The sequence below is a fragment of the Dipodomys ordii genome, unplaced genomic scaffold, assembly GCF_000151885.1.
Source record: "Dipodomys ordii isolate 6190 unplaced genomic scaffold, Dord_2.0 Scaffold177, whole genome shotgun sequence".
Classification (NCBI taxonomy): Eukaryota; Metazoa; Chordata; class Mammalia; order Rodentia; family Heteromyidae; genus Dipodomys; species Dipodomys ordii.
The window spans coordinates 1036151-1062390 of NW_012267393.1; the positions used below are offsets into that span (position 1 = coordinate 1036151).

The 26240-nt window shown below is 44.4% G+C and overlaps 1 protein-coding gene across 2 annotated transcripts; it reads right to left on the minus strand.

Annotated features, from left to right (window-relative positions):
- On the minus strand, positions 1-25972 carry Lyrm7 (LYR motif containing 7). Of its 2 annotated transcripts, none has more exons than XM_013033798.1 (5): positions 25354-25972; positions 21540-21612; positions 17448-17515; positions 12706-12787; positions 1-241 (listed from the first exon to the last, which is right to left on the minus strand). In XM_013033798.1, the coding sequence occupies exons 1-5, from the start codon at positions 25369-25371 to the stop codon at positions 171-173; spliced, it is 312 nt and encodes a 103-aa protein (XP_012889252.1). In that variant the 5' UTR covers positions 25372-25972; the 3' UTR covers positions 1-170. The 2 variants fall into 2 exon arrangements, with proteins under 2 accessions (XP_012889252.1, XP_012889251.1); XM_013033797.1 differs by having other exon boundaries at positions 17448-17518.
- Positions 25973-26240: the final 268 nt, after the last annotated feature.

A 26240-nucleotide genomic window follows, 5' to 3' on the forward strand; every position in this document is an offset into this window, starting at 1 on the left:
TGCAGTTCTAAGCCATGTCATTTTAATGTGAATTTATTTATGAAGTTCTTCTTTCCTTCACTCATTTTCCCATCTGTCCATTTACAGAGAAGTATCTGAATTCCAGGACTTTGGGTAGAATGATCCATTTTAGAGGTAATGGTGTGAAGACTTGTTTTACTCTAGAAAATTCATTGCTTCTGAGTTGGTTTATCACAATATGGCACATTTTCAACAAGAAGATCTTTCCTGGGGACCAATTCTGGAAGAAAAACAAAATGGATTGTTAAAATGAGAATTCATTGTTTAATCATTGAAGAAGAAGTAAATGCAAATTATACACACTTCCTGAGATTATGAGGTTTAAGGTAAATCTTATTTATTCTAGTTAACATACTAAGGTAGAAAAATGATTCTAAATAGAGACATTTAAGAGGGTTCTCTTGGGGCTGAGAAGGTGACTCAGTGGTAGAGTGCTTGCCTTGCATGCATGAGGCCCTGGGTTTGATTCCTCAGTACCACATAAGTAGAAAAAGCAGGGAGTGGCGCTGTGGCTCTAGTGGTAGAGTGCTAGCCTTGAGCTGAAGAGCTGAGAGACAGCGCCCAGGCCCAGAGTTCAGGCCCCACAACCAACAACAACAACAAAAAAGAGAGTTCTCTTTTTAGATTATAGAAAAACATAAGTTGGTTATAGAAAAACTTATCATTTATTTAACACAACTAATTCAATATCTTTGTAGAATTCAGCTACAACATACTGCCATCTGATTACCAACAATTACAACTATCAGCTGGATAGTCTATTTACCTACTAAAGAAAAAGAACACCCTGTGTATGTACATGTATGTGTGTGCATACATTGTATACATGTGTGTGTGCACTTGGGGCTTCAACTCAGGGCTTGGGCACTGTCCCTGAGCTCTTCAGCTCAAGGCTAGCACTCTATCACTTTGAGCCACAGTTCTTTTTTGAGTGGTTACTTGGAGATAAGAATCTCAGAGACTTTCCTGCCTGGGGGCTGGCTTTGAACTGGGATCCTGAGTAGCTAGGATTACTGGCTTGAGCCACCAGCTCCTGGCTGTATGTCTTGTTTTTTTTTACACTCTTGGAATCCAGCAAGAATACCTTCTTAATTTAGATATTCCAATTTTATAGAACAAGGGTTCTTTTTTTTTCCTTTTCTTTTTGGGGGGTGGGGCGGGGCTGGGGACTGGGACTGAACCCAGGGCTTCCCACATGTTAAGCTTGTGTGTGGTATCTACCACTGAGCTACAGCCTCAACAAGAACAAGGATGTTCTGACCAAGGGAGTGTGCGCTGTCATACCAGCTGGAAGACGGAATGTGGTGGACGGAAGCCAAATATGCTAAATTTTTATGGGTGCGACAGTCCAGCACAGTGAACGTTCATATCCAAAATGCCAACAACGGGCTGGGGGTGCAGCAGTAGTACAGTGTGTTCCCAGCATGCACAGGTGCCAGCACCTCTGCCCCAAAGCCAACAGTGCCCTCTTTGAAACCACTGCTAAACAAGAACAAAAGATTGAGGCCAAGCTGGATGCTGGTGGCTCAGGCCGGCCTGTAATCCTAGCTAGCTACTCAGGAGGCTGAGATCTGAGGATTGAGGTTCAAAGCCAGCCTTGGGCAGGAAAGTCCATGAGATTCTTCTCTCCCATTAACTTCCAGAAAACCGGAAGTGGTACTGTGGCTCAAGTGGTAGAGCGCTTGCCTTGAGCTGGGACAGTGCCCAGGCCCAGAGTTTAAGCCCCATGACTGACAAAAAAAAAAAAAAAAATTAAAGCCAGTGTAGTGGTTCATGCCTATAATCCTTAACTTAATTGAGAGGTAAAGATTTGGAGAATTGTGGTTTGAGGCTATCCCAGGCAAAAGGTTGTGAGACTCCCCCCAATCTCAACAAATAAACTGGACAGGATACTGTTCATGGGCACCAAAGAGGTGGAACATGCAACGGAGGCCAACACTAGGGTAAAATTTGAGATCCTATCTGAAAACAATACAATGAAAAAGACCTGGACCTGGCTCAAGGGGTAGAGTTAGTGCTTGGTAAGCTCAAAGCTCTGAGTTTAACCCAAGTACCACAAAAGAAAAAAGAAGAAAGGAGGAAGGAAACTAGGTGCTTGTGGCTCAGGCCTGTAATCATAGCTACTCAGGAGGCTGAGATCTGAGGATTGCAGTTCAAAGCCAGCCCAGGTGAGGAAAGCCTGTGAGACTTTTTTTTTTTTTGGTTGGTCATGGGGCTTGAACTCTGGGCTTGGTGCTGTCCCTCAGCTCTTCAGCTCAAGGCCAGTGCTCAACTGCTTGAGCCACAGCGCCACTTCTGGTTTTCTAGTGGTTTATTGGAGATAAGATTTTCACAGACTTTCCTGCCTGGGCTGGCTTTGAACTACGATCCTCTCAGATCTCAGCCTCCTGAGTAGCTAGGATTACAGGTATGAGCCACCCGCACTCAGCCCTGAGACTCTTATCTCCAGTTAACCACCAAAAAACGGGAAGTGGTGGTATGGCTTAAGTGGTAGAGGGCTAGCCTTGAGCTGAAGAGCTGAGGGATAGCGCCCAGGCCTACAGTTCAAGCCCCACAACTGACCAAAACAAGAAAGAAAAAAAAAAAAAGAAAGAAAGGGGCTGGGAAGATAGCTCAGTGGTAGAGTGCTTGCCTTGCATGCATGAGGCCCTGGGTTTGATTCCTCAGCACCACATAAGCAAAAAAAAAAGCTGGAAGTGGCGCTGTGGCTCAAGTGGTAGAGTGCTAGCTTTGAGTTGAAGAGCTGAGGGACAGTGCCCAGGCCCTGCCCCATGACTGTCCCCGTCCCCCCCAAAAAAAAGTGAAGAGAAAAGACAAAAGGAAAGAAAAGCTGGGAGCTAGTGACTCCTGCCTGTAATCCCAGCTATTCAGGAGGCTAAGATCTGAGGATTGTAGTTCAAAGCCAGCCCAGGCAGGAACATCTGTGAGACTCTTATCTCCTCACCAGAAAATGGACTGACAAAAAAAAAAGAAAGAAAGAAAGAAAGTTATCACCAAAACAAAATGGAAACAAGAGTTTTTTCCTTTGTTGGTGTCATTGTTTTCATTTTTTCTCTTGACTGTTTATGTGTCTTCAGGAGGGTAAGGAGTGCACAGAAATGGCGGGATAAAGGATGAATAAATGCAGCAGTAGACACTATGTTGAAACTAGACACTAGACACTATGTCTATTCACTAGATACTATGTTGAAAATAAATTATACAACTTAGGGTGGGGAGAGAGGGAAAATCTGGAAGTAAGGGAAGGGGTGACATTGTCCAAAAAGAAATGCTCATTACCTGACTTATGAAACTACAACCTGTCTGTACATCACCTTCATAATAATAATAATTTTTTTTCTCAGTTGTGGGGATTGAACTCTGGGCCTGAGTGGTGTCCTTCTGCTCTTCAGCTCAAGGCAAGTGCTTTATCACGTGAGCCACAGCACTTCTTCTGGTTTTCTGGTGGTTTATTGGAGATAAGAGTCTCACAGAGTTTCCTGCCCAGGCTGGATTTGAACCACAATCCTCAGATCTCAGCCTCCTGAGTAGCTAGGATTACAGGTGTGAGCCACCAGCACCCGGCTTAATAATAAAAAATTTAAAAATACAAGAAATTCATCGCAAAAATTAAACTGTTGTTTTTACTTAATAAAGAAAGGAGCTAATCTTACTAAAAATAATGCTCTTATCAACTGCATGGTATATCTATCTTACCAAAATGAAAATCAGTTTTTAAATCTGTATTATTTAGTCATTCTTTATATCTCACTTGCTTTTCTCAGGTCTTTGGAGATTTAATTGGAGAATGAAGAATTTGTTTCACTTATCAAAAAAAATATGCCTGCAGCTAGGAATGTGGCTCAGTGGTAGAGTGCCTGCCTAGCATGCATGAAGTCCTGGGTTTGATTCCTCAGTACCACATACACAGAAAAAGCCAGAAGTGGCGCTGTGGCTCAAGTGGTAGAATGCTAGCCTTGAGCAAAAGAAGCTCAGAGATAGTGCCCCTGAGTTCAAGCCCCAGTATTGGGGGGGAAAAAGTGCCTGTTTAATTTTAGAAATTATATCAAGGAGTAAGAAACACAAATGTGAATATGTAAGTTTCACTAGACAAAGGGGATATGATATATGCTATTATATGCACATATGAAACAGTCATACTAAACTCCTATTGATTGACTGATTGATGTGGTTCTAGGTTTGAACTCAGGGCCTATTACTTACTAGGCAGGTGCTCTATTGCTAAGCAATGCAGGCCAATAAAACGTCTTTCACACCCAGTGCTAGTAGCTCACATCTAGAATCCTAGCTACTCAGGAGGCTGAGATCTGAAGATCGAAGTTCAAAGAGAGCCAGGGCAGAAAAGACTGTGAGAGTCTCATCTCCAATACAATTCTCATAAAAGACCGGAAGTGGAGCTGTGGCTCACGTGATAGAGCACTAGCCTTAAGCAAAGAGCAGCTCAGGGACAGCACCTAGGCCCTGAATTCAAGCCCCAGGACTTGGGGCGGGGAGGGGAAGTTTTTCAAGTCAAGGACTTCAGAATCTAATGGGCAAGACAAACAACAAATGACAACATAGCATGTTAGAAACATGCTTTTACAGGAGAATGTAAAACAAAATGACTAAACCTACCTTTATTATTTCAGAATATGTTTACTCTGAATAACCAGAAGTTCAACAATGTGGGAGTTCATTTTCTCACATTATCAGGAAACACAGCTGAATGCCCTGGGTCTAGCAAAATCCTTGACGCTTCTAGGATTCCATGCCTCTTTTTTCCTGGTGTTTTGTAGCCCTTCTTGGTAGGAGGCCTTCACTGCGGCAGTCAATGCATGCATACTCCAGGTAGGCAAAGGAGAAGGGCTATGGGGCAGAGCCCTTCCTGCTCATTCCTTTTTAACAGGAAGACAAGGATTTGTTTGGAAATAAAACCCAGAACACTGGTCTTATGAAGGCCGGACAGATACCATGTAGTCTGGGATATAACCTTTTTCTTGTCATATCCCTTTAGCTATACACACACACACGTGCATGTATACCCCTCTTCCCACTGTAGTAACTTCCACTTCCCACCTGCATCCTGAGATCTCATGCAGATGGGCAGAGGATGCCTGGTGGCTGTGCCCAGCAGCCTTGGCAGATTGTGTGGGAGACACCCACTGGAGTTAAGTGAAAAACAGACAGTAGAAGAAAAACAAAATGTGCAGTCACAGCTCCACAGAAACTCCTCAATCCTGCAGCACAAGAAGAGCCTGTTTCTGTTTCTGGTGGAGCTCTGGACTTCAGAGCTCTAGGTCCTGAAGTCTCAAAGCCACTCATCCTGTCTAGAAGCAGAGCTACAGGGGAAGATGCTCTTCTGGGTTATGCAAGCAATCTACTTCCTGTGGTCATGCACTCAAAGATTTATGAATTAAAGAAAGGTAGATAAAGCCAAGCCCCTGTGGCTCTCACCTGTAATCCTACCTACTCAGGACTCTGAGATCTGAGGATCATAGTTCAAAGCCAGCCCAGGCAGGAAAGCTTATGAGACTCTTATCTCCAATAAACCACCAGAAAACCCGAAGTGGCTCTGTGGCTCAAGTGGTAGAGTGTTTGCCTTGAGCTGAAGAGCTGAGGGACAACACCCAGGCCCAGAGTTCAAACCCCATAACTGACACACACACACACACAAAGTCTCACAGACTTTCCTTCCTGGGCTGACTTTGAACCACAATCCTTAGATCTCAGCCTCCTGAATAGCTAGATTACAGGTGTGAGCTACCAGTGCCCGGCTTTCTGTGATCCTTTTTTGTTTGTTTGTTTCCTTTTTGTTAGTCCTATAGCTTGAACTTAGGGCCTAGGTGTGATTCCTGAGCTTTTTCACTTAGGGCTAGCATTCTACCACTTTGAGCCACAGAGCCACTTCCAGTTTTCTGGTGGTTTATTGGAGATAACTCTCAAGGACTTTCCTGCCCAGGCTGGCTTTGAACCACAACCCTCCGAACTCAGCCTCCTGAGTAGCTGGTACCTGGCTTGTGAGACTCTGATCTCCAATTAATCACCAGGAAACTGGAAGTGGAGCTGTGGCTCAAAGTGATAGAGCACTAGCCTTGAGCACAAAAGCTCAGGAACAGTGCCCAGGCCCTGAGTTCAAGCTTCATGACTGACTGAATAAATAAATAAATAAATAAGCTAAATAAGCTTGGGGTTTCTTGGCAATACAAGTCTGTCAAAAAACATTACAGATTTTGAATCTTTCCAGTTTTCCATGTACAAATAGCCACAAGCAAACATCTTGTTCTAATGTTTAAGCATGATTGTTATCCTTCCATAGTTGTCTTTTCCGCCCACCTTCAAAATCTCTTTTTTTTGGGGGGGGGGTCTGGTCGTAGGGCCTGAACTCTGGGTCTGGGCACTGTCCCTCAGCTCTTCAGCTCAAGGCTAGCGCTCTACCACTTGAGCCACAGCGCCACTTCCGGCTTTTTTCTTTTTGCTTATGTGGTGCTGAGGAATCGAACCCAGGGCCTCATGCATGCAAGGCAAGCGCTCTACTACTGAGCCACCTTCCCAGCCCCCAAAAATCTTTATCTTGAAATCATGTCTTTTGTGTTTTATTTTGGTGGTACTGGGGTCTGAATTAAGAGCCCTGTGCTTGCTAGGTAGGTGCTCTATTGAGCCACACCCCCAGAACTCCCTCCCTTCTTTTGCTTTAGAATTCAGAGATGTTTACGGGTTCTTTGGTCTTTATCAGCCTCAGGCTGAAATTCTCACGGACTTTTCTGCCTGGGCTGGCTTTGAGCCATGATCCTCAGATCTAAGCTCCCTGAGTAGCTAGGATCAAAGAAAATCTTTACAATCAAGTTTTTCTGTATTCACATGTTGTTGACACTGTAACTAGGCCTAAGTACATTGCATAGCTATACACTAATTTTCACTGAAGTTGATTTCATTGTAAGATCCTTGAAGTAGTCCACAGTAGATCAAGAAACTGTAACACCAGAATACTGACCTTGCCAGATCTTTGAGAAGGAAATACACTGAGATCACAATTGATTTCCCGTAGTTCAGGCCTCTGAAAAGGCTGATTGACTGTGAGCATATTAAATGCATTATTTAAAAAGCGACTTTTTCAAATAAAAAGCTTTTAGCCCAATTAAAGATCGAAGTCAAAATCTGAGCCAAGATTTAAAAGAAAATATTACAGATAGCATCAATAACAGTGAGGGAATCAAAGAGACATCTGGGTAGAAGTAATGTGCATGACATTAAGATATTTGAGTCTGAAGTTGCAGACATATTGCTAAATATATCAGGCACATAAGCAAAATGCTAAGTTGGAATTGGGGAACTTGCACTGGGCACAGTGTTTTCCCTGAGGACCTGTCTCTGACTCATGTCTCCTCCCCAGTGCCCCTGATCCAGGATGGTACTGTAGTGACAGTGAGGAAATAGTTTGTGGATGCGCTTCTCCACCAAAAAAAAAAAAAAAAAAAGCGTGAAAATAAGCTAAGAGACATGGCTCAGCAGCAGAGTTCAAGCCCCAGTACTACTAAAAAAAAACAGAGCCAGGAACCAGTGGCTCATGCCTGTAATCCTAACTACTCAGGAGGCTGAGATCTGAGGATCGCTGTTCATAGCCAGCCCAGGCAGGAAAGTCTGTGATTCTCTTATCTCCAGTAAACTATCAGAAAACCAGAAGTGGCGCTGTGGATCAAGTGGTAGAGCCCTAGCCTTGAGCTGAAGAGCTGAGGGACTGCGCCCAGGCCGATTTCAAGCCCCACAATGGACAAAAAGAAAGAAAGAGAGAAAGAGAGAGAGAGAGGGAAAGGGGAAGGAAGGAAGGAAGGAAGGAAGGAAGGAAGGAAGGAAGGAAGGAAGAGAAGGAAGAGAAAATGAACATTTAACATAAGGAATTCTTCCCATGATTGAATGGTTCTTTCTATACTAAAGAACCTTGAAGTAAGCTGGGTGCAGGTGGCTCACACCTGTAATCCTAGCTACTCAGGAGGCTGAGATCTGAGGATCATGGTTCAAAGCCAGCCCAGGCAGGAAAGTCTGTGAGACCTTTGTTTTTTGGTCGGTTGTGGGGCCTGAACTCAGTCCCTGAGCTCTTCAGCTCAAGGCAAGTGCTCTATCACTTGAGCCACAGGCCATTTCCAGCTTTTTCTGCTTATGTGGTGCTGAGAAATCGAACCCAGGGCCTCATGCATGCAAGGCAAGCGCTCTACTACCACTGAGCCACCTTCCCAGTCCTGACTGTGAGACTTTTATCTCCAATTAACCACCAGAAAATCCTAAGTGGCGCTGTGGCTCCGATGGTAGAGCGCTGGCTTTGAGCTGAAGAGCTGAGGGATAATGCCCAGGCCCAGAGATCAAGCCCCATGACTGACCAACCCCCCCCCCAAAACAACCTTGAAATCACCTTGAAATAATTCAATTGCCTTTTTTTTTTTTGTACTGGGCGTTTGTACAGTACCTATGAACTACGTCCCCAGTCCTGGGTTTTTGTTTTCTTCCTTTGTTTGTCTTCAGGACAGGGCCTTGCTTCTCACCAAAGCACTGTGGACCTGCTTCAGGCTTCTTGTAGTTGCTAGGATGACAGGTATAGGCTGCCAGGTCTAGCTTCGTTTCTACGGAGTCTGGCCTGACATCATGATCCTCCCAATTCTGGCCTCTCACATAGCTTAGAGTGACAGGCCACTCTACCAAAATATGTGCTGAGAAGGGGACTCACAAACATTTACTCATAGTCTGGCCTTGAATCACAATCCTCCTCATTCTTAGCCTCCCAAGTAAACTAGGATTATGGGTATGAGCTACTGGTACCAGTTCGAACTGTTGTTTTTACAAGGAATAAAAGGACAAATTGTTCAGCTGAGAAATTCTTTTCAAAATTCAATATTTAATTTACAACATAGATATTACTTGGAATAAAAAAAGGAGATTTAGAGCTCACATATATAACACGCTAGTTATTCTTACAGGTAATAAATCATTTTTATAATTTTTTATCTCTATTATTTTCCACTAAGGCATCACAAAATCACATAACCACATTTTTTTCTTACCAAGTTTTAAAAACATAGGTTAAAAAAATCTGTTCCAATACCAGGTGTCAATGACTCACACCTGAAATCCTAGCTACTCAGAAGGCTGAGATCTGAGAAGGTTCGAAGCTAGCCACATTCAAATCTGTGAGACTTTTATATGCAATTAACTACCAGAAAACTGTAAGAAGTACTCTAGTTCAAAATGGTAGAGCAAAAAGAGCTCAGGGACATTGCGCAGGCCCTGAGTTCCAGCCTCAAGACTCACACGCACACATCACACATACACACACACACACACACAAACACACTATTGTTAAGTGTATTTTACCATGATTTTAAAAAACAAACAAAACAGTACCTGGCCCCTGGCTTTAACTGATTGAGAGCTATGGCCTGGGAAATTAACTCCATGTTAACGTGCATTTTTTGACAAACACAGGACAACGAGCTGTTTTCAAGTAGAAAAGATAATCAAAAGTTAAGATTGCGACCTGAGGACAATGAATAGCTTTGTGTCTAATAGAAGCAATCCTCCCACATTCTTCTCTCTAAATCTGTCAGTACTGACGGACTGTACCAGGCGGGAAGACACCAGTGTACTGTAGTCAAGACATCGTGGCTTGTGATCACAGAGAGAACCACAGACTGACAGATGAGATCCTAAAGTCCAGAAACACACGCACCCAGCTGAAGCTATTTGATTCTATAATCAGTGTGACTGACAAGGGAAAGAGAAGACTTTTCCAGAATAACCTCTATCTCATACCATATCAACTTTGGTTAATAGAAAGAACAAAATGAAAGGGCTCAAACAATAAATTAAGGAAGAAGGTACAAGAGAATCTCTTCATGTCCTCACTTGATAGCTTTTTATTTTTTTGAATGGAACTCAAAATCCTCAGCATAAAGGAAAAGACTGAAAAATTAAACTACATTAAAACAAGAAACTTCAGGGCTGAGAATGTTGCTTAGTGGTAGAATGCTTGCCTAGCACACATGAAACCTTGGATTCCATTCCTCAGTACCACATAAACAGAAAAAGCCAGAAGTGGCGCTGTGGCTCAAGTGGTAGAGTGTTAGCCTTGAGCAAAAGAAGCTTAGGGACAGTTTCCAGGCCCTGAGTTCAAGCCCCAGGACTGGCAAAAAAAAAGAAAAGAAACTTCACTGAAAGATAACATTACTGAGACGACAAAGACAGGTCACAATGGAGAAGATTCTCCTATAATATATATCAATAAAATATTGGACTGGGAATGTGGCTTAGTGGTAGAGTGCTTGTCTAGCATGGATGGAGCCCTGGGATCGATTATCCACTACCACATAAACAGAAAAAGCCAGGAGTGGTGCTGTGGCTCAAGTGGTAGAGTGCTAACCTTGAGAAAAAGCTCAGGACCACCGGGTGCTGGTGGCTCACGCCTGTAATCCTAGCTACTCAGGAGGCTGAGATCTGAAGATCACTGTTCAAAGCCAGCCTGGGCAGGAAAAGTCCATGAGACTCTTATCTCCAATAAACCACTAGAAAACTGGAAGTGGCGCAGTAGAGCACTCACCTTGAGCTGAAGAGCTGAGGGATAGCGACCAAGCCCAGAGTTCAAGCCCCACGACCAAAAAAAAAACAAAAACAAAAACAAAAGAGCTCAGGGATAGTGCCCAGGCTCTGAATTCAAACCCCAGGACAGGCAAAAAAAAAAAATCTACATTTAGAACATGGAAAGAATTCTTCCAAGTCAATACTGAAAAGGCAGACAACCCTTTAGGAAAAGATAAATGAGCAAAAGACAAGCAGGAACTTCATCAAAGAGAATATTCAAACATCCATTAAACAGGTGCTCTATTCCTTCAGTTAGTTACTAGATACATGAATGAAAGTAACTGTGATGCACTGCACAGGGTCCAGCAAGGCTACAGAAACACATGCTGCCAAGTCTGAGTGAGGACTGAGGACAAGTGGAGCTTGTGCACTTATTCTGCGGCTGCTCACGGAGTCAGAACAACTTTGGGAAACTGCTATGTGAAAAACCCAGATCCGGGGCTGGGAAGGTGGCTCAGTGGTAGAGCGCTTGCCTTGCATGCCTTCGGCCCTGGGTTCGATTCCTCAGCACGAAATAAGCAAAAAGAAAAAAAAAAGCCGGAAGGGGTGCTGTGGCTCAAGTGGTAGAGTGCTAGCCTTGAGCTGAAGAGCTGAGGGACAGCGCCCAGGCCCAGAGTTCAGACCCCACGACCAGACCCCCCCCCCAAAAAAAAGAAAAACCCAGATCCTAGGATGTAGACATTTTACTTCGACTATATATTAGCTCTGAAGATGTGTGTCATAATGCACATGTTTCTACACACATTTCCCCACCAAAATGCGTGGTATTCATAAGATCATTATCCACTATAGTCTTGAACTGGGAAAAACCTAAACCACAACATAAGGATAAATTGTGACATTGTGATGAGTCCAAACAGTATTTGCTATGACATGGAGGAATACGAGAACGTAAATGAATCTCACAAATGTAATATTGAGATAAAAAAGGGCCAGACAAAATGAAAATCTTGTATGACTCCATTTCTATAAAGTTGAACCCCTTTTTTTGGTACTGCTGGTTGAACCCAGGACTTTTTGTATGCTAGGCAAGTACTCTATCATGAGCAATATCCCAACCCTTCAAGTCCTTTATATATAAAGCTTAAAATCTATCCTGTTGAAATTGGGAGCTAGTGGTTCATGTCTGTAATTCTAGCTACTCAGGAGGCAAAATCAAGGTTAAAATCCAGCCAGTGGAAAAAAACTACACAAACCCAATTGAAGGCTGGGTGTGGTAGCTTATACCTATAATTTCAACCACTTTGGGAGGTACAGATTGGGAGGGTCTCAGTTTGAGATCAGCTAGCACCAAAAGAAAAGCTAGAGAGGGGCTGGGAAGGTGGCTCAGTGGTAGAGTGCTTGCCTTGCATGCTTGAGGCCCTGGGTTCGATTCCTCAGCACCACATAAACAGGAAAAAGTTGAGCACTGTGGCTCAAGTGGTAGAGAGCTACCTTTGAGCTGAAGAGTTGAGGGACAGCGTGCAGGCCCAGAGTTCAGGCCCAATGACTGACCAAAACCAAAAAAAAAAAGAAAAAAAGAAAGAAAAGCTAGAGAGAGCCAGGTGCCCATGGATCATGCCTGTAATGCTAACTACTCAGGAGGCTGAGATATGATGATTACAGTTCAAAGTTAGCCTGGGTAAGAAAGTCCGTGAAACTCTGGAAGTAGCGCTATGGCTCAAAGTGGTCAAGTGCTAGCCTTGAGCAAAAGAGCTCAGGGGCAGTGCACAGGCACTGAGTCCAAGCCCCAGGATGGAGGGGTGGGGGGGTGGGCAGGGAAGCTAGGGAGAACCCATTTCAACAAATAAGCTAGGCATGGAAGTTTCACGCCTGTAAATCCAGCTATAAGGGAAGCGTAGACAGGAGGACTGCAGTTCAAGAGCAGCCCTAGGAAAAAATCTGAAGTGATAACTAAAAGTACAAAAGGCTGGGGGGCATGACTCAAATGGTAGACTGCTTTCCTACCAAGTGCAAGGTTCTGAGATCAACTTCAAGATCAAATTTATTTACATAACTAAATAAAACAAACAAGGGTATAGGATTTGTTCAGTATGCCAAAATGCCCTGCAGCCAGAAATCACAGTTTTTTTGTTTACTTACTCAGTGTGTTGTGGTCTGTGTGGATTCCTTGTATGACAGATGTTCTGAGGAGCAGTTCAACGTCAGAACCTATTTTTATCAGCTGTTGAGAAAGCCAGTGTGAGTCCTTAGAGGGTTTCATGACTATGTATTGTTTTGAAAACTCTAGCTTGTTTGGCTTTGTTCATCATGGGGCTTGAATTTAGGGCCTGGGCATTACAAGCATGAGCCACCACAGCCTAGCTGAAAACTATAGTTTTATATAACAATTCCTTTTTACTTAGTGTTGCTTTTAACATTTTACAGTATACAAAGCTCAACCATTTTGGGATAATTTTATAACTCTTATCTATCTACTCCATATTTTGTTCCCAAACAGATTCAGAATGTTTTGTTATAATGTACATTTGAAAACTGGAAGTGGTGCTGTGGCTCAAGTGATAGAATGCGCTCCTTGAGCTGAAGTGCTCATGGACAGTGCCCAGGATCAGAGTTCAAGCCTTACAACCAAAAAAAAAAAAAAAACGTGAGGGCTTTGGGACTTTTTTTTTTGTCAGTCCTGGGGCTTGAAGTCAGGGCCTGACCTCTGTCCATGAGATTCTTTGTGCTCAAGGCTAGTGGGTTACCACTTGAGCCACAGCGACATTTACGGTTTTCTGTTGATTAACTGGAAAGAAGATTCTCACAGACTTTGCCGCCCAGGCTAGCTTCAAACTGTGATCCTCAGATCTCAACCTCTTGAGTAGCTAAGATTACAGGCATGTGCTATTGGTACCCAGCTTGGGACTTTCTTTATAGAGCTGGTTTCCTGAACACAGTCTGTTCCACGTTGGCTCTGTTATTAGAGGCATAGTGTAGGTTAACCATCTTTTCCTCTAGCATTAGACCTCATGTGCAGAGTGAGAAACAGGCCCCAAACACTGATTCTCTAGCTCTGGGCCCCTGAGAGACTGAAGATCCCTTCAGGGATCTGTGAAGACAAAATTCTTTTTCTGTATTGTTTAAGTGTAAATGGAAGTATAACTTCCTCCACAAAAACAGCCTTTTAAAGACAGGCACTGGTGGCTCACACCTGTAACCCTAATTACTCAGGGGGCTGAGATCTGAGGATCATGGTTTGAAGCCCACCCAGGCTGGAAAAGCTAAGAGATTCTTATCTCCAATTAAACACCAAAAAGCTGGGAGTGGAGCTATGGCTCAAGTGGTAGAGCACTAGCCTTGAGTGAAAAAGCTAAAGGAGGGGGTTGGGAGCGTGGCTCAGTGGTGGAGTGCTTGTCTTGCGTGCATGAGGCCCTGGGTTTGAGTCCTCAGCACCACGTGAGCAGAAGACAAAAAAAAAAAAGGAAGAAAAAGCTAAAGAACAGCACCCTCACCTTGAGTTCAAGCCCCAGAACAGGGAAAAAAAGGTTAATTTCTCGAAAGAGCCTTGAGAAACTATGATTACTCAGACCAAGGTATTTGGCAGATTAGTTATTATTATTATTATTATTATTTTATGTTTTTGGCAGTCATGGCACTTGAACTCTGGGCCTGGGTGTTGTCCCTCAGCTCTTCAGCTCAAGGCAAGCACTCTACCACTTGAGCCACAGCGCCAGTGCCAGTTTTCTGAGTCGTTTATTGGAGATAAGAGTTTCATGGACTTTCCTGCTGGGGCTGGCTTTGAATCATGATCCTCAGATCTCAGCCTCTTGAGTAGCTAGGATTTCAGGCTTGAGCCATTAGTGCCCAGCTAGTTATTATTATTATTTGTGTGTGTGTGTGTGTGTGTATGTGCTGGTCCTGCGGCTTAAACTCAGGGCCTGGGCATTATCCTTGAGCATTTGCTATCACTTAAGCCAGAGCTCCATTTTTTGCCTTTTGGTGGTTAATTAGAGATAAGAATCTCATGGACTTGGGGCTGGGAAGGTGGCTCAGTGGTAGAGTGCCTGCCTTGCATGCATGAGGTCCTGGGTTCGATTCCTCAGTACCACATAAGCAGAAAAAGCTGGAAGTGGTGCTGTGGCTCAAGTGGTAGCAAGCACCATGACTGGCAAAAAACAAAAACAAAAGAATCTCATGGACTTTCCTGCTTGGATTAGCTTTGAACAATGATCCTCAGCCTCCTGAATAGCTAGGATTAGGGGTGTGAGCCACTGGTGTGCAATTGGCAGATAATTTCTTGAACACGAGTGAAATGTGTTTCTCTTGAGAAAAAACAATTGACAATATATAATGACAATGATAAAATTCCAGCTTTCAAGCAAAAATTGGAACCATAGAGCTACTTATATGTGCTATGAGCTTGGAAGCTTCCTGGTACTAAAAGGATTTTTCTAATAATATGGTACTAACAGCTGTAATTATAATATATAATGTTTTTTGCCAGTCCTGGGGCTTGAACTCAGAGCCTGGGATCTATCCCTAAGACTCTCTGTGCTCAAGACTAGTACTCTACCACTTGAGTCACAGCACCACTTCTGGCTTTTTCTGTTTATGTGGCACTGAGGAATCGAACCCAGGGCTTCATGCATGCTAGGCAAGTACTCTACCACTAAGCAACATTCCCAGCCCATGATATAATTTTAAGATTTCATATAATAAACTATGCTCACTGTACAGTAGACTTGTGTGTGTGTGTATGTGTGTGCGCGCACACGCGCGCTGGTATTGGGACTTGAATTTAGGGCTGGGTACTGTCCCTACTCAAAGCTGACCCTCTACCACTTGAGCCATAGCTCCACTTCCAGGATTTTGCTAGTTAAATGGAGATAAGATCCTCAGAGACTTTCCTGTCCCAGGTAACTTCTAACTGTGATCCTCAGATCTCAATCTCCTGAGGAGCTTGGATTACAGATCTGAGCCATAGTGCATGGCTTACAGTAGAGTCTTGATAACTGGCGGTGAATGGTTCCTGGGGACTGCTGCTGAAAAGTTGTGAATGCTCAGGAGGTGCAGAATAGTGCCTGACGCCTTTTTCCTAGTGTCCCCAACTTCTGCTTAGAGACCTGCTACCTTTCAACAAACCTCAAGTTTTCACTTTATCACTTAAATTAAGCAATTCACTTTTCCCTTGCTCTGTAGGTAGGTATAAGCTGCTTTGTGGGGAGGCAGATTTGTACAAAGGTCAGGGCATAAAAACAGCAGCTCAGGGCTGGGAAGGTAGCTCAGCGGTAGAGTGCATGCCTTGCAAGCATGAGGCCCTGGGTTCGATTCCTCAGCACCACATAAACAGAAAAAGCCGGAAGTGGCGCTGTGGCTCAAGTGGTAGAGCGCTAGCCTTGAGCTGAAGAGCTGAGGGACAGCGCCCAGACCCAGAGTTCAGGCCCCATGACTGGCAAAAAAAAAAAAAAAAACAGCAGCTCATACACCAAGTTAAATACAGGACTGCCTGAGAGCTTCTCCACATTAACTAGGCTGTGCAATTTTGTTTTGATTTCTCTCTCTCTCTTCTCTGTTTCTCTGTGTCTGTCAAAACCATATGTGATAAACTTGCAAATAAGATGAGCTTACTGCTTAGTGCAGGAGAAAGACTAAAATCCATTGGTCAGAGAGTTTCAGGGGCTCATGGCTGTAATCCTAGCTACTTAGGTTGCTGAAATCGGGAGGACTGCATTTCAAGGCCAGCCCACTCAGCAGAAAAAGCTGGGTGGGGATGCACATGTCTGTTAGCCCAGCTACCATGGGAAGCTTAAATAAGAAGATTGTGGCTGGGTTCTGGTGATCCATACCTGTCATCCTAGCTACTCAGGAGGCTGAGATCTGAGGATTACAGTTCAAAGTCAGCCCTTTGATCTCCAAATTAATCACTCAAAAATGGGAAGTAGGGCCGTGGCTCAAGTGGTAAAGCACTAGTCCTGAGCACAGAGAGGCCCAGGGACAGCACCCAGGCCCTGAGTTCAAGCCCCACAACCAACAAAAAAAAAAGAGGATGGTGGGCTGGGAATGTGGCTTTGTAGTAGAGTGCTTGCCTAGCATGCACAAAGCCCTGGGTTCGATTCCTCAGTACCACATAAAAAGAAAAAGTGCTGTGGCTCAAGAGGTAAAGTCTTGAGCAAAAGAAGCTCAAGGACAGTGCCCAGGCCCTGAGTTCAAGGTCCAGGACTAGCAGGAAAAAAAAAAGAGGGTTGTGGTTGCAGGCCAGCACAGGCAAAAAGCAAGATTCTATCTCAAAAATTCCCAGAGAAACTGGGGCCTGGGGGCTCATATATGTAATCCTGGCTACTCAGGAGACTTAGATCTGAGGATCATGGTTCAAAGCCAGTTGGCCCGGGAAGGTCCGTGAGGACTCTTATCAACAATTAACTACCAAGAAAAAGCCAGAAATGGAGCTGTGGCTCAAATGGTAGAGGGCTAGGCTTGAGCAGAAGAGATCAGGGACAGTAAGCAGGCAGAGATCAAGCCCTAAAGACTGGCAGGTACACTTCCATACATGCACACATATGTGCATGCAAACATGCAAACACACACACACATACATGAGTAAGGAAGTTCCGTCTAGGGTTCTGAGTTTCTATAACACCGACCTGCCTCAGGCGAAGAGAGGATTTTGTGTTTCTGCATTGGCTAAGTAGCTCTTGCTTTGATCATGGCTACCTCCATGTTCTTGCCACAGGCAAGGGGCTATCTTTTAGGGACAGGGAAATGGTCCTGAGTAGGTGAGCCACGTCAAGTAAAGTGGAGGGTTTCAAGGAGGATGACTTTCCTTTCAAATGACCATCTATTTCCATCATTTCTTCTTTTTCAAAAAAAATTCCAAGTTTTATTGGAATTGAAAACAACTGTACCTCTTCTATTTTCTTAGGAGAAGTCTCACTCTTGTTACTTTTGAATTCTTCATTGATCTTTATTCTGGCTGCTAGAGAGAAAAAATATATATAAGGTTATTTGTTTTTCTTTTCTTTTTTTGTCAGTCATGGAGCTTGAACTCTGGGCCTGGGCACTGTCTCTGAGCTTTTCAGCTCAACCACTTGAGCCATAGTGCCACTTCCGGTTTTCTGGTGGCTCACTGGAGATAAATGTCTCAAGGACTTTCCTGCCCAGGCTGGCTTTGAACCACTATCCTCAGATCTCAGCCACCTGAGTAGCTAAGATTATAAGTGTGAGCTTGGTTATCTGTTTTTCTAACTTATAATTCCTGTCCCAATAATTTATATTATGTAAATGAATTTCTACTTCTCTAAGAAAAGGTTTTGATTGTATGTAAAACAAAGCATAAGAAAAAGTATTTATGGCTGGGAAGGTGGCTCAGTGGTAGACCGCTTGCCTTGCATGCCTGAGGCCCTGGGTTCGATTCCTCAGCACCACATAAGCAAAAAGAAAAAAGCCGGAAGTGGCGCTGTGGCTCAAGTGGTAGAGCACTAGCCTTGAGCTGAAGAGCTGAGGGATAGTGCCCAGGCCCAGAGTTCAGGCCCCATGATTGGACCCCCAAAAAAAAAATAAAGAAAAAGTATTTAAAAAGTTTCATGGAGAGTTTTGAAAGGCTACCAAAATTTGTGGGGGAGAGGAGAGCGTAATATAAACTTTCATTACTCTATTTTTCTCTTGCAATTTTATGTCCCTTTAATCACTAGATTTTAATAAATCCAAATAAATATTTTTCTCGAAGTGTTTAGATTAAAATGTCTTTCATTTTCTTTCTTTCTTTTTCTTTTTTTTTGTAGGCTGTAGGGCCTGAAATCTCAGTCTGGGCGCTGTCCCCCAGCTCTTCAGCTCAAGGCTAGGGCTCCACCGCTTGAGCCACAGCGCCACTTCTAGCTTTTTCTGCTTATGTGGTGTTGAGGATAAACCCAGGGCTTCATGCATGCAAGGCAAGCGCTCTACCACTGAGCCCCTTCCCAGCCCTTCTTTTTTCTTTTTTGTGCCAGTCCTAGGGCTTGAACTCAGAGCCTGGGCCCTGTCCCTGAGCTTTTGTGCTTAAGACCAGCACTTTTGTGTGGCTTAAGACCACTTAAGCCACAACTTGACTTCTGGTTTTTTAGTTTAGTATTGTTTTTGTTTTGTCGGTCATGGAGCTTAACTCTGCGCCAGGGTGCTATCCTTCAGCTCTTCAGCTCAAGGCAAGTGCTCTACCACTCGAGCCACAGCACCACTTCTGGTTTTCTGGCAGTTTATTGGAGATAAAGAGTCTCATGGACATTCCTGCCTGGGCTGTCTTTGAACCATGATCCTCCGATCTCAGCCTCCTGAGTAGCTAGGATTATAGGCATGAGCCACCAGAGCCTGGCTTGGCTTTTTGGTATTTAACTGGAGAGAAGAGTCTCAGGACTTTCCTGACCAGGCTGGCTTAGAACTGTGATCCTCAGTTCTTAGTCTCCTGTGTAGCGAGGCTTTCAGGCGTGAGCCACCAGAACCTGATTTTTTTCTTTTTCCAGACAAGGTCTCACTATCTAACCTACACTTATCTTCAAGTTCAATATTCTCCTGTCTCAGCCTCCCAAGTGCTGGAATTGATTTCATGAACCCAGACATGACAAAAATGTCTTTATCAAAAGTCAATAAAGGGGCTAGGAATGGTGGCTCAGGGGTAGAGCGCTTGCCTTGCATACAAGACCTCCTGGGTTCGATTCCTCAGCACCACATAAACAAAACAAAAAAATCCAGAAGTGGCACTATGGCTCAAGTGGTAGAGCGCTAGCCTTGCACCAAAGAGCTGAGGGACAACACCCAGGTCCAAAGTTCAAGCCCCATGACTGACAAAACAAAAGTCAATAAAGACAAATGTATTAAACAATGTACACACATAGGTAGCTTAAAATACAAGAGTCAGAAGGACACATATATAATTTTGAGTGCCTTCATTCAGATAAAAATAGATTAAAACTTTTGCTATACTATTTTGTTATATCATTTTATATCATTGTAGCAGCTTAATCCAATCTATTCAGTCTTATATGCTGTTATGAGCAACTGCTGGAACAATCTGTAGAAAGTTGCTCAGTTAGTATGCCAGAGCCCAGCTCTGAAGTAGGAAAACTTAATTCCCTAAGTGGAGGCCACTTTACCAGACACCTTCTTAAGAAGGTTAAGAAATGCACTTAGAATTGGGCACCAATGGCTCACACCTGGAATTCTAGCTAATCAGGAGGCTGAGATCTGAAGATCATGGTTCAAGGATAGCCTACACAGGAAAGTTCATGAGACTCTTATCTCTAGTTCACCACCAAAACGCCAGTAGTGGAGCTATGGCTCAAGTGGTAGAGAGCTAGCCTTGAGCAAAAAAGCTTATAGAGGGCTGGGAATGTGGCTTCCAGGCAGAGTCCTCGCCTAGCATGCATAAAGCCCTGGGTTGGATTCTTTAGTACCACATTAACAGAAAAAGTCAGAAGTGGCTCTTTGGCTCAAGTGGTAGAGTGCCAGCCTTGAGCAAAAGAAGCTCAGGGACAGTGCCTAGGCCCTGAGTTCAAGCCCCAGCAATGCCAAAACTAAAAATAAAAATAAAAAAGCTCAGGGATAGTGTCCAGGCCTAAGTTTAAGCTTCAGTGAAACACAGAATGTGGATGTAAATTAGATTTGGATTGGATTTTCCTTCCATAGCTGTGGAGACTTCCAGATTGACACAGACAATATGGTGGTATTTGGTCTTCCAGAGTGAAATTTTGTTTCCATAAAAGAAATTTGTTTACATAAAAGGAGACTCATGGCTTGAACCAAAGGCAAGTCATGGCAAACACTGAAATTCTCACATGTGATCTTTTTTTTTCTTTGGTCACGGGGCTTGAACTCTGGGGTCTGGGTGCTGTCCCTCAGCTCCTCAGCTCAAGGCAAACACTTTACCACTTGTGCCACAGAGCCACCTCTGGTTTTCTGGTGGTTTATTGGAGATAAGAGTCTCACAGACTTTCCTGCTCAGTCTGGCTTTGCACCGTGATCCTCAGATCTCAGCTTCCTGAGTAGCTAGGATTACAGGTGTGAGCCACTGGCACAACCTTTTTTTTTTCTGATTCTTTGAGAAATCTTTATCATTTTTTTAAGTATATACTTCTGAAAGAAGTGTAGTATAAACAAATCTTTACAAAACATCATATTAAGCCAGGCACTGGTAACTTAGGCCTGTAATCCAAGTTATTCAACAGGCTGAGATATGAGAATCTGCATTCAAAGCCTGCCCAGGTAGAAAAAGTCTATGAGGCTCTTAGCTCCAATTAATTAACAAAACAAAGAAAGAAAGAAAGAAAAACAAACACACCAAAAAGGGGCTATAGCTCAAATAGTTTAATACTAGCTTTGAGCAATAGAAGCTTGGGGGCAGTGAGATTAAGCCCCAGGTCCTGAACAAAAAAACCAAAAAACTTGGGGCTGGGGATGTGGCTTAGTGGTAGAGTGCCTGCCTGGCATGCATGAAGCCCTGGGTTCAATTCCTCAGTACCACATAAACAGAAAAAGCAGGAATGGCACTGTGGCTCAAGCCTTAAACAAAATAAGCTCAGGGCTGAGAAGTTGGCTCAGTGGTAGAGTGCTTGCCTCACATGCATGAGGCCCTGGGTTTGATTCCTCAGCACCACATATGCAGAAAAAGCCGGAAGTGGCACTGTGGCTCAAGTGGTAGAGTGCTAGCCTCGAGCTGAAGAGCTGAGGGACAGCGCCCAGACCCAGAGTTCAGCCCCCACAACTGACCAAAAAAAAAAAAAAGAAGCTCAAAGACAGTGCCCAGGCCCTGGGTTCAAGCCCCAGGATTGGCAAACACAAAACACAAAATCCCCCAAACCCAAAAAACAAACAAAATATACCATCAGAAGAGAGCCAGTGAAAGTCATTCCCAAGCTGGGTTTTCATTACATAAGGTGGGTGTGGGGGTCTCCAGCCATTTAAAGCAAAGACTTAAACAAAAGGGAACAAACACACACACACACACACACACACACACACACACATTTTACCTTCCAATGCTCTGGTATCATTTTTAAAAACTTGCTGTCTGGTTCTGTGCAGTGTTTTAAAGAGCTGTAAAACCTGTTAAGAAAATGGGAATTCAGACCTCCTGAGAAAAAATTTCACATTTTACATAACTGGATTACAAAGATTAAACAATTATCCTTTTCTATTTATTTCTCTTATATATATGTGTGTGTGTGTGTGTTTTATTCCTATTATTATCTTAAATTACCTTTCAGAATAGCTTGTAAACATCAGGCCTTCAAAATTTAAAAACAAATCTTTCCAGCAGGTTGCTGATGGCTCACGCCTATAATCCTAGCTACTCAGAAGGCTGAGATCTGAGGATCACAGTTCAAGCCAACCTGGGCAGAAAGTCCCCGAAGCTCTTATTTCCAGTTAAATATCAAAAAGTCAAAAGTGGTGCTGTGGCTCAAGTGGTAGAGTGCTTGCCTTGAGCACAAAGAGGCTCAGGGACAGTATCAGGCCCTAAGTTCAAGTAGGACCAGCAACACAAACAAACAAAAACAAAACAAAAACCTTTCTCTTTCCCTTGTTTATTTAAATTAAAAATGTTTAGGGGCTGAGGTAAAGTACATCCATAGCATGAATGAGTTCCTGGGCTCCAACCCCAACACATGGGGGAAGAAAAAAAGTTTAAGCATTATATACCAAGTCCTACAAAGCAAACAAAACAAAGTTGGGAATGGTGGTGCACACCTGTAATCCCAGAATTTGGGAGGCTAGGGATCCTGTCCCAAGAAGTTCTCAAGTTCCAGGTTAGCCTGGTTTACATATGGTTTCAGGCCAGCCTGGACCACAGAATGCGTGAGACCCTATTTCAAAACACAGGGCTGGGAAGGTGGCTCAGTGGTAGAGTGCTTGCCTTGCATGCATGAGGCCCTGGGTTCGATTCCTCAGTATCACATAAGCAGAAAAAAAAAGCCGGAAGTGGCGCTGTGGCTCAAGTGGTAGGGCGCTATCCTTGAGCTGAAGAGCTGAGGGACAGCACCCAGGCCCAGAGTTTAAGCCCACTACTGGACCCCCAAAAAAACCAAACACACAAAGACATGCAAAGAAACAAAGAACAAAAACAATACAAGGATGCTTATGTCATAATCATTTTGCCATAAACCAGTTTGCTAGTATTGTAAGTATTTGCTCTCTTTTGAAGAAACTAAAGCTTTTATCTGCTCTTCAAATCACACACATACAAAATCATGAACTTACATCTTAGGAGGGCTCAGAAAGAAAATACAATTTAGGAGAGGTTAACTGATTGCTCACATGAGAAGTGAGACAAAAGGGTAAGAAAAGAGCCTGAAAGTTTAGTAAAAAGTCACACTGCCAGGCTGGGAAGGTGGCTCAGTGGTAGAGTGCTTGCCTTGCATGCATGAGGCCCTGGGTTCAATTCCTCAGCAACACATAAGCAGAAAAAGCTGGAAGTGGCGCTGTGGCTCAAGTGGTAGAGCGCTTTCCTTGAGCTGAAGAACTGAGGGACAGCCCAGGCCCTGAGTTCAAGCCCCACAATCAACCAAAAAAAAAAAAAAGTCACACTGCCAAGAGACTTCAGTGACACTCTGAGGCTACCTCTCACTTCTAAGTCCAAAAAAGATGCTAAATATTGTTCTCTCAATATTGACCTTCTTGGCCCATCAGCTGCACTGGACATTGATGAAAATGAACTTAATATTTCAAGGGAAGTGATGGGAGGGAATGAGAGGGAAAGATGGAACAGCTGACATTAAGCAAAAGGAAAGAAATGTACATATCACCCAATTTGGAAGAAATAGTTGTACTGTCAAAGTTTATATTATCCACAAGCTTTACAAACCATGATAATAACAATATGCCCTGTGAAGGTTAAAATGTGTTTGTGACTTTAACTAAGTATCACTACCCCCAAAATACTGTGAAATTTGTGAAATTTATGTAATCACTTAATCTCAATAAAAATTATTAAAAAATAATGCCCTTCTCCCTACCTAGTGTATTTCTTTTTTTGGGGGGGGTCTGGTAGTGGGGCTTGAACTCTGGGCCTGGGCGCTGTCCCTCAGCTCTTCAGCTCAAGGCTAGCGCTCTACCACTTGAGCCACAGCGCCACTCCCAGCTTTTTTCATTTTGCTTATGTGGTGCAGGGCCTCAGGCATGCAAAGCAAGCGCTCTACCACTGAGCCACCTTCCCAGCCCCTAGTGTATTTCTTTATAAAGGCAAAGTGATCCCTTTAGTAGGCTCAGGTAGTACAGTACAGATAATTTATGGCTATTAGTACCTAACATATTGTGTGTTTGTGTACGTCCTGGGGCTTGAAGTCAGGGCCTAGGTGCTGCTGTCCCTGAACTTTTTTGCTCAAGGATAGCATTTTACCACCTGAGCCACATCTCTACTTCTAGATTTTTGGAGATAAGAGTCTCACAGACTCCTGCCTGACCTGTCTTCCAATGGCAGTCCTCAGATCTCATCTGCCTAAGTGGCTAAGATTACAGGCATGACCACTCATCTTAGGGCTTCAATATAATAATAATTATCACTATTATTTTATCGATCTTGGGGCTTGAACTCAGGTTCCTGAACTTTTTGGTTCAAGGATAGAACTCTACCACAGTACCACTTCTGGTTTCCTGGTGGTTACTTGGAGATAAGAGTGTCATACTCTTAGATCTCAGTCTCCTGAGTAGCTAGGATTACAGCTGTGAGCCACCAACATCCAGCTTCAACATACTTCTTGAATGAATAACCTGATAGAATTGTGTCTTTCCCAGCCCTGAGTTCAATAGTCCACGAGGGATGCTTGGTGGCTTATTACTGATGTATCATAAAACACAGCTTTTTCCCTTGCAGTGTTGTGGGCTGTATGACAACGACAGATTCCAATTGACCATCACGTCGATATTTAAAGCTAAGAGATGGTTGCCTGAGAACTGGGCACCAACAAGGAATGCACTTGACTAGAAATGAACCTGAGCCCAGGGTCCCTAGATCTGGGGTGCCCAAGCACCCTCACCCATCTCCCTTCCCCTGGTTCAGGTCTCACAGGTGTCTCGCTAAGTGCTACTTTTCGAAGGCATTTCGTTGGGGAATCTTTCCTCGGTTCCTCATCTCTAGATATGGGAACAAACATAATACCTGATTGGCTGATTGGAACTTTCTCTTTTTTTTTTTTATAATGTTTTATTACAAAAGAAAGCACATGCAAACACTACAGGTTAAAGAAAGCTGGGTGGATCTTAAATTCGCGTTTTGGGTCTTCTTTATTTCCTGGGATGTGAAATGGGTCCTTCAGACAAATCAATACTAGTGAGGACGGATTGGGGGGGGGGCCACACCCAACCCATGTTTTTGCACGCGCGCGCGTGTGTACGTGTCGGCCCCGGGGGCTTGAACTCAGGGCTTGGAAACTTGATCACGGAGCATTTCTGCTCCAGGCTAGCGCTCTACCACTTGAGTCACAGCTCCACTTCCGGCTTTTTGGTGGCTCTCAGGGGGCTTTCCCTGCCCAGGCTGGCTTCGAACCGCGCTCCACACATCTCAGCCTCCTGAGTAGCCAGGATGACAGGCGTGAGCCGCCAGCGCCCAGTTTCCAAGACGACTGTTTTTATCTCAGGCAAACCCCCTCCCCTCCTCGGCCCCCCGTCCGGGGCGCTGGGGCCCCACCCGCAGCCCCGCCCACCCGCGGCCCCGCCCACCCGCGCACCTGCAGGCCCCCGACGGCCCCTCAGGGTCCTCAACCTCAACCCCCAGGAACTCCACAACCGTCCCCCAGTTGTCCACTCCCCTCCCCTCCCCATCTGCACCCACCCCTCCCCAGCCCCTGTCACCTTCACTGCCTGACCCATGGCTCCCCACGCCGTCCCCGTCACCTCAGGGGCCGCCGGTTCACCCCGCCTCTCGGCAGCCCAAGGGAGAGCCCGCACGGACGTCTCCTTTCCCGAGGGCGCGCGCCTAACCCCCCCACCCAATCATCATTCAGGATTTCCCCGCTAGTCCCGCCTCACGATAGCCAATCAAAGTCTCGCTCCCCGTGGCCACGCTCCTAACGCACGGCAACCAATCACCGTGCAGCGTAGCCCCGCCCCTTCAGCAGGATGCCTGTGAAACGTTTGCTAAGCGCGTCGTGACTCCATAAACTTCCCAGAGCGGCGGAGCCAAGTGACAGACGGGAGAGCGGAAGTCACTCGGAGGCCATGTTTGTTAGGGGCAGAGTCACTTCCGGCCTGGAGCCTCTGGCGCCCAGCCTGCGTTGCTATTTAACGAGTGGCTGGTCTTTACTGCCAGTTGGGAATGAGGCACGTCTATTAAAGTATTTTAGTATTTCCCAGCAGCGACCGTCTCCTTGGCAACCGTCTCCTTGGCAATGTGACAAAAACCAAGCCACCACTACCGCGGAAGGCATTGATTGGACACTTCCAGAAGTTCTGCAGTGCAGTCATTTTTCTCCTTTAAGGTGAGATTAAATAATTTACCAAATTACCAAAGCTAGTAAATCTGAGCTACGAATCCTCTGGGCCTGATCCCAGAGGCTAGTCTCACCCTCTAAATCTGCCTTCTCTTGCCTCCTGCATTAGATTTGCAGAGCACTCAAGCAATTTAACTGCTTTGCTGGATGGTAATTAATTAGCAATGACATCATCATGAACAACTATAAAGCATATTAAGTACCTTCACGTAGGGCCTTGCAAGCATCAAGATAAATTTCTGCCTAGCA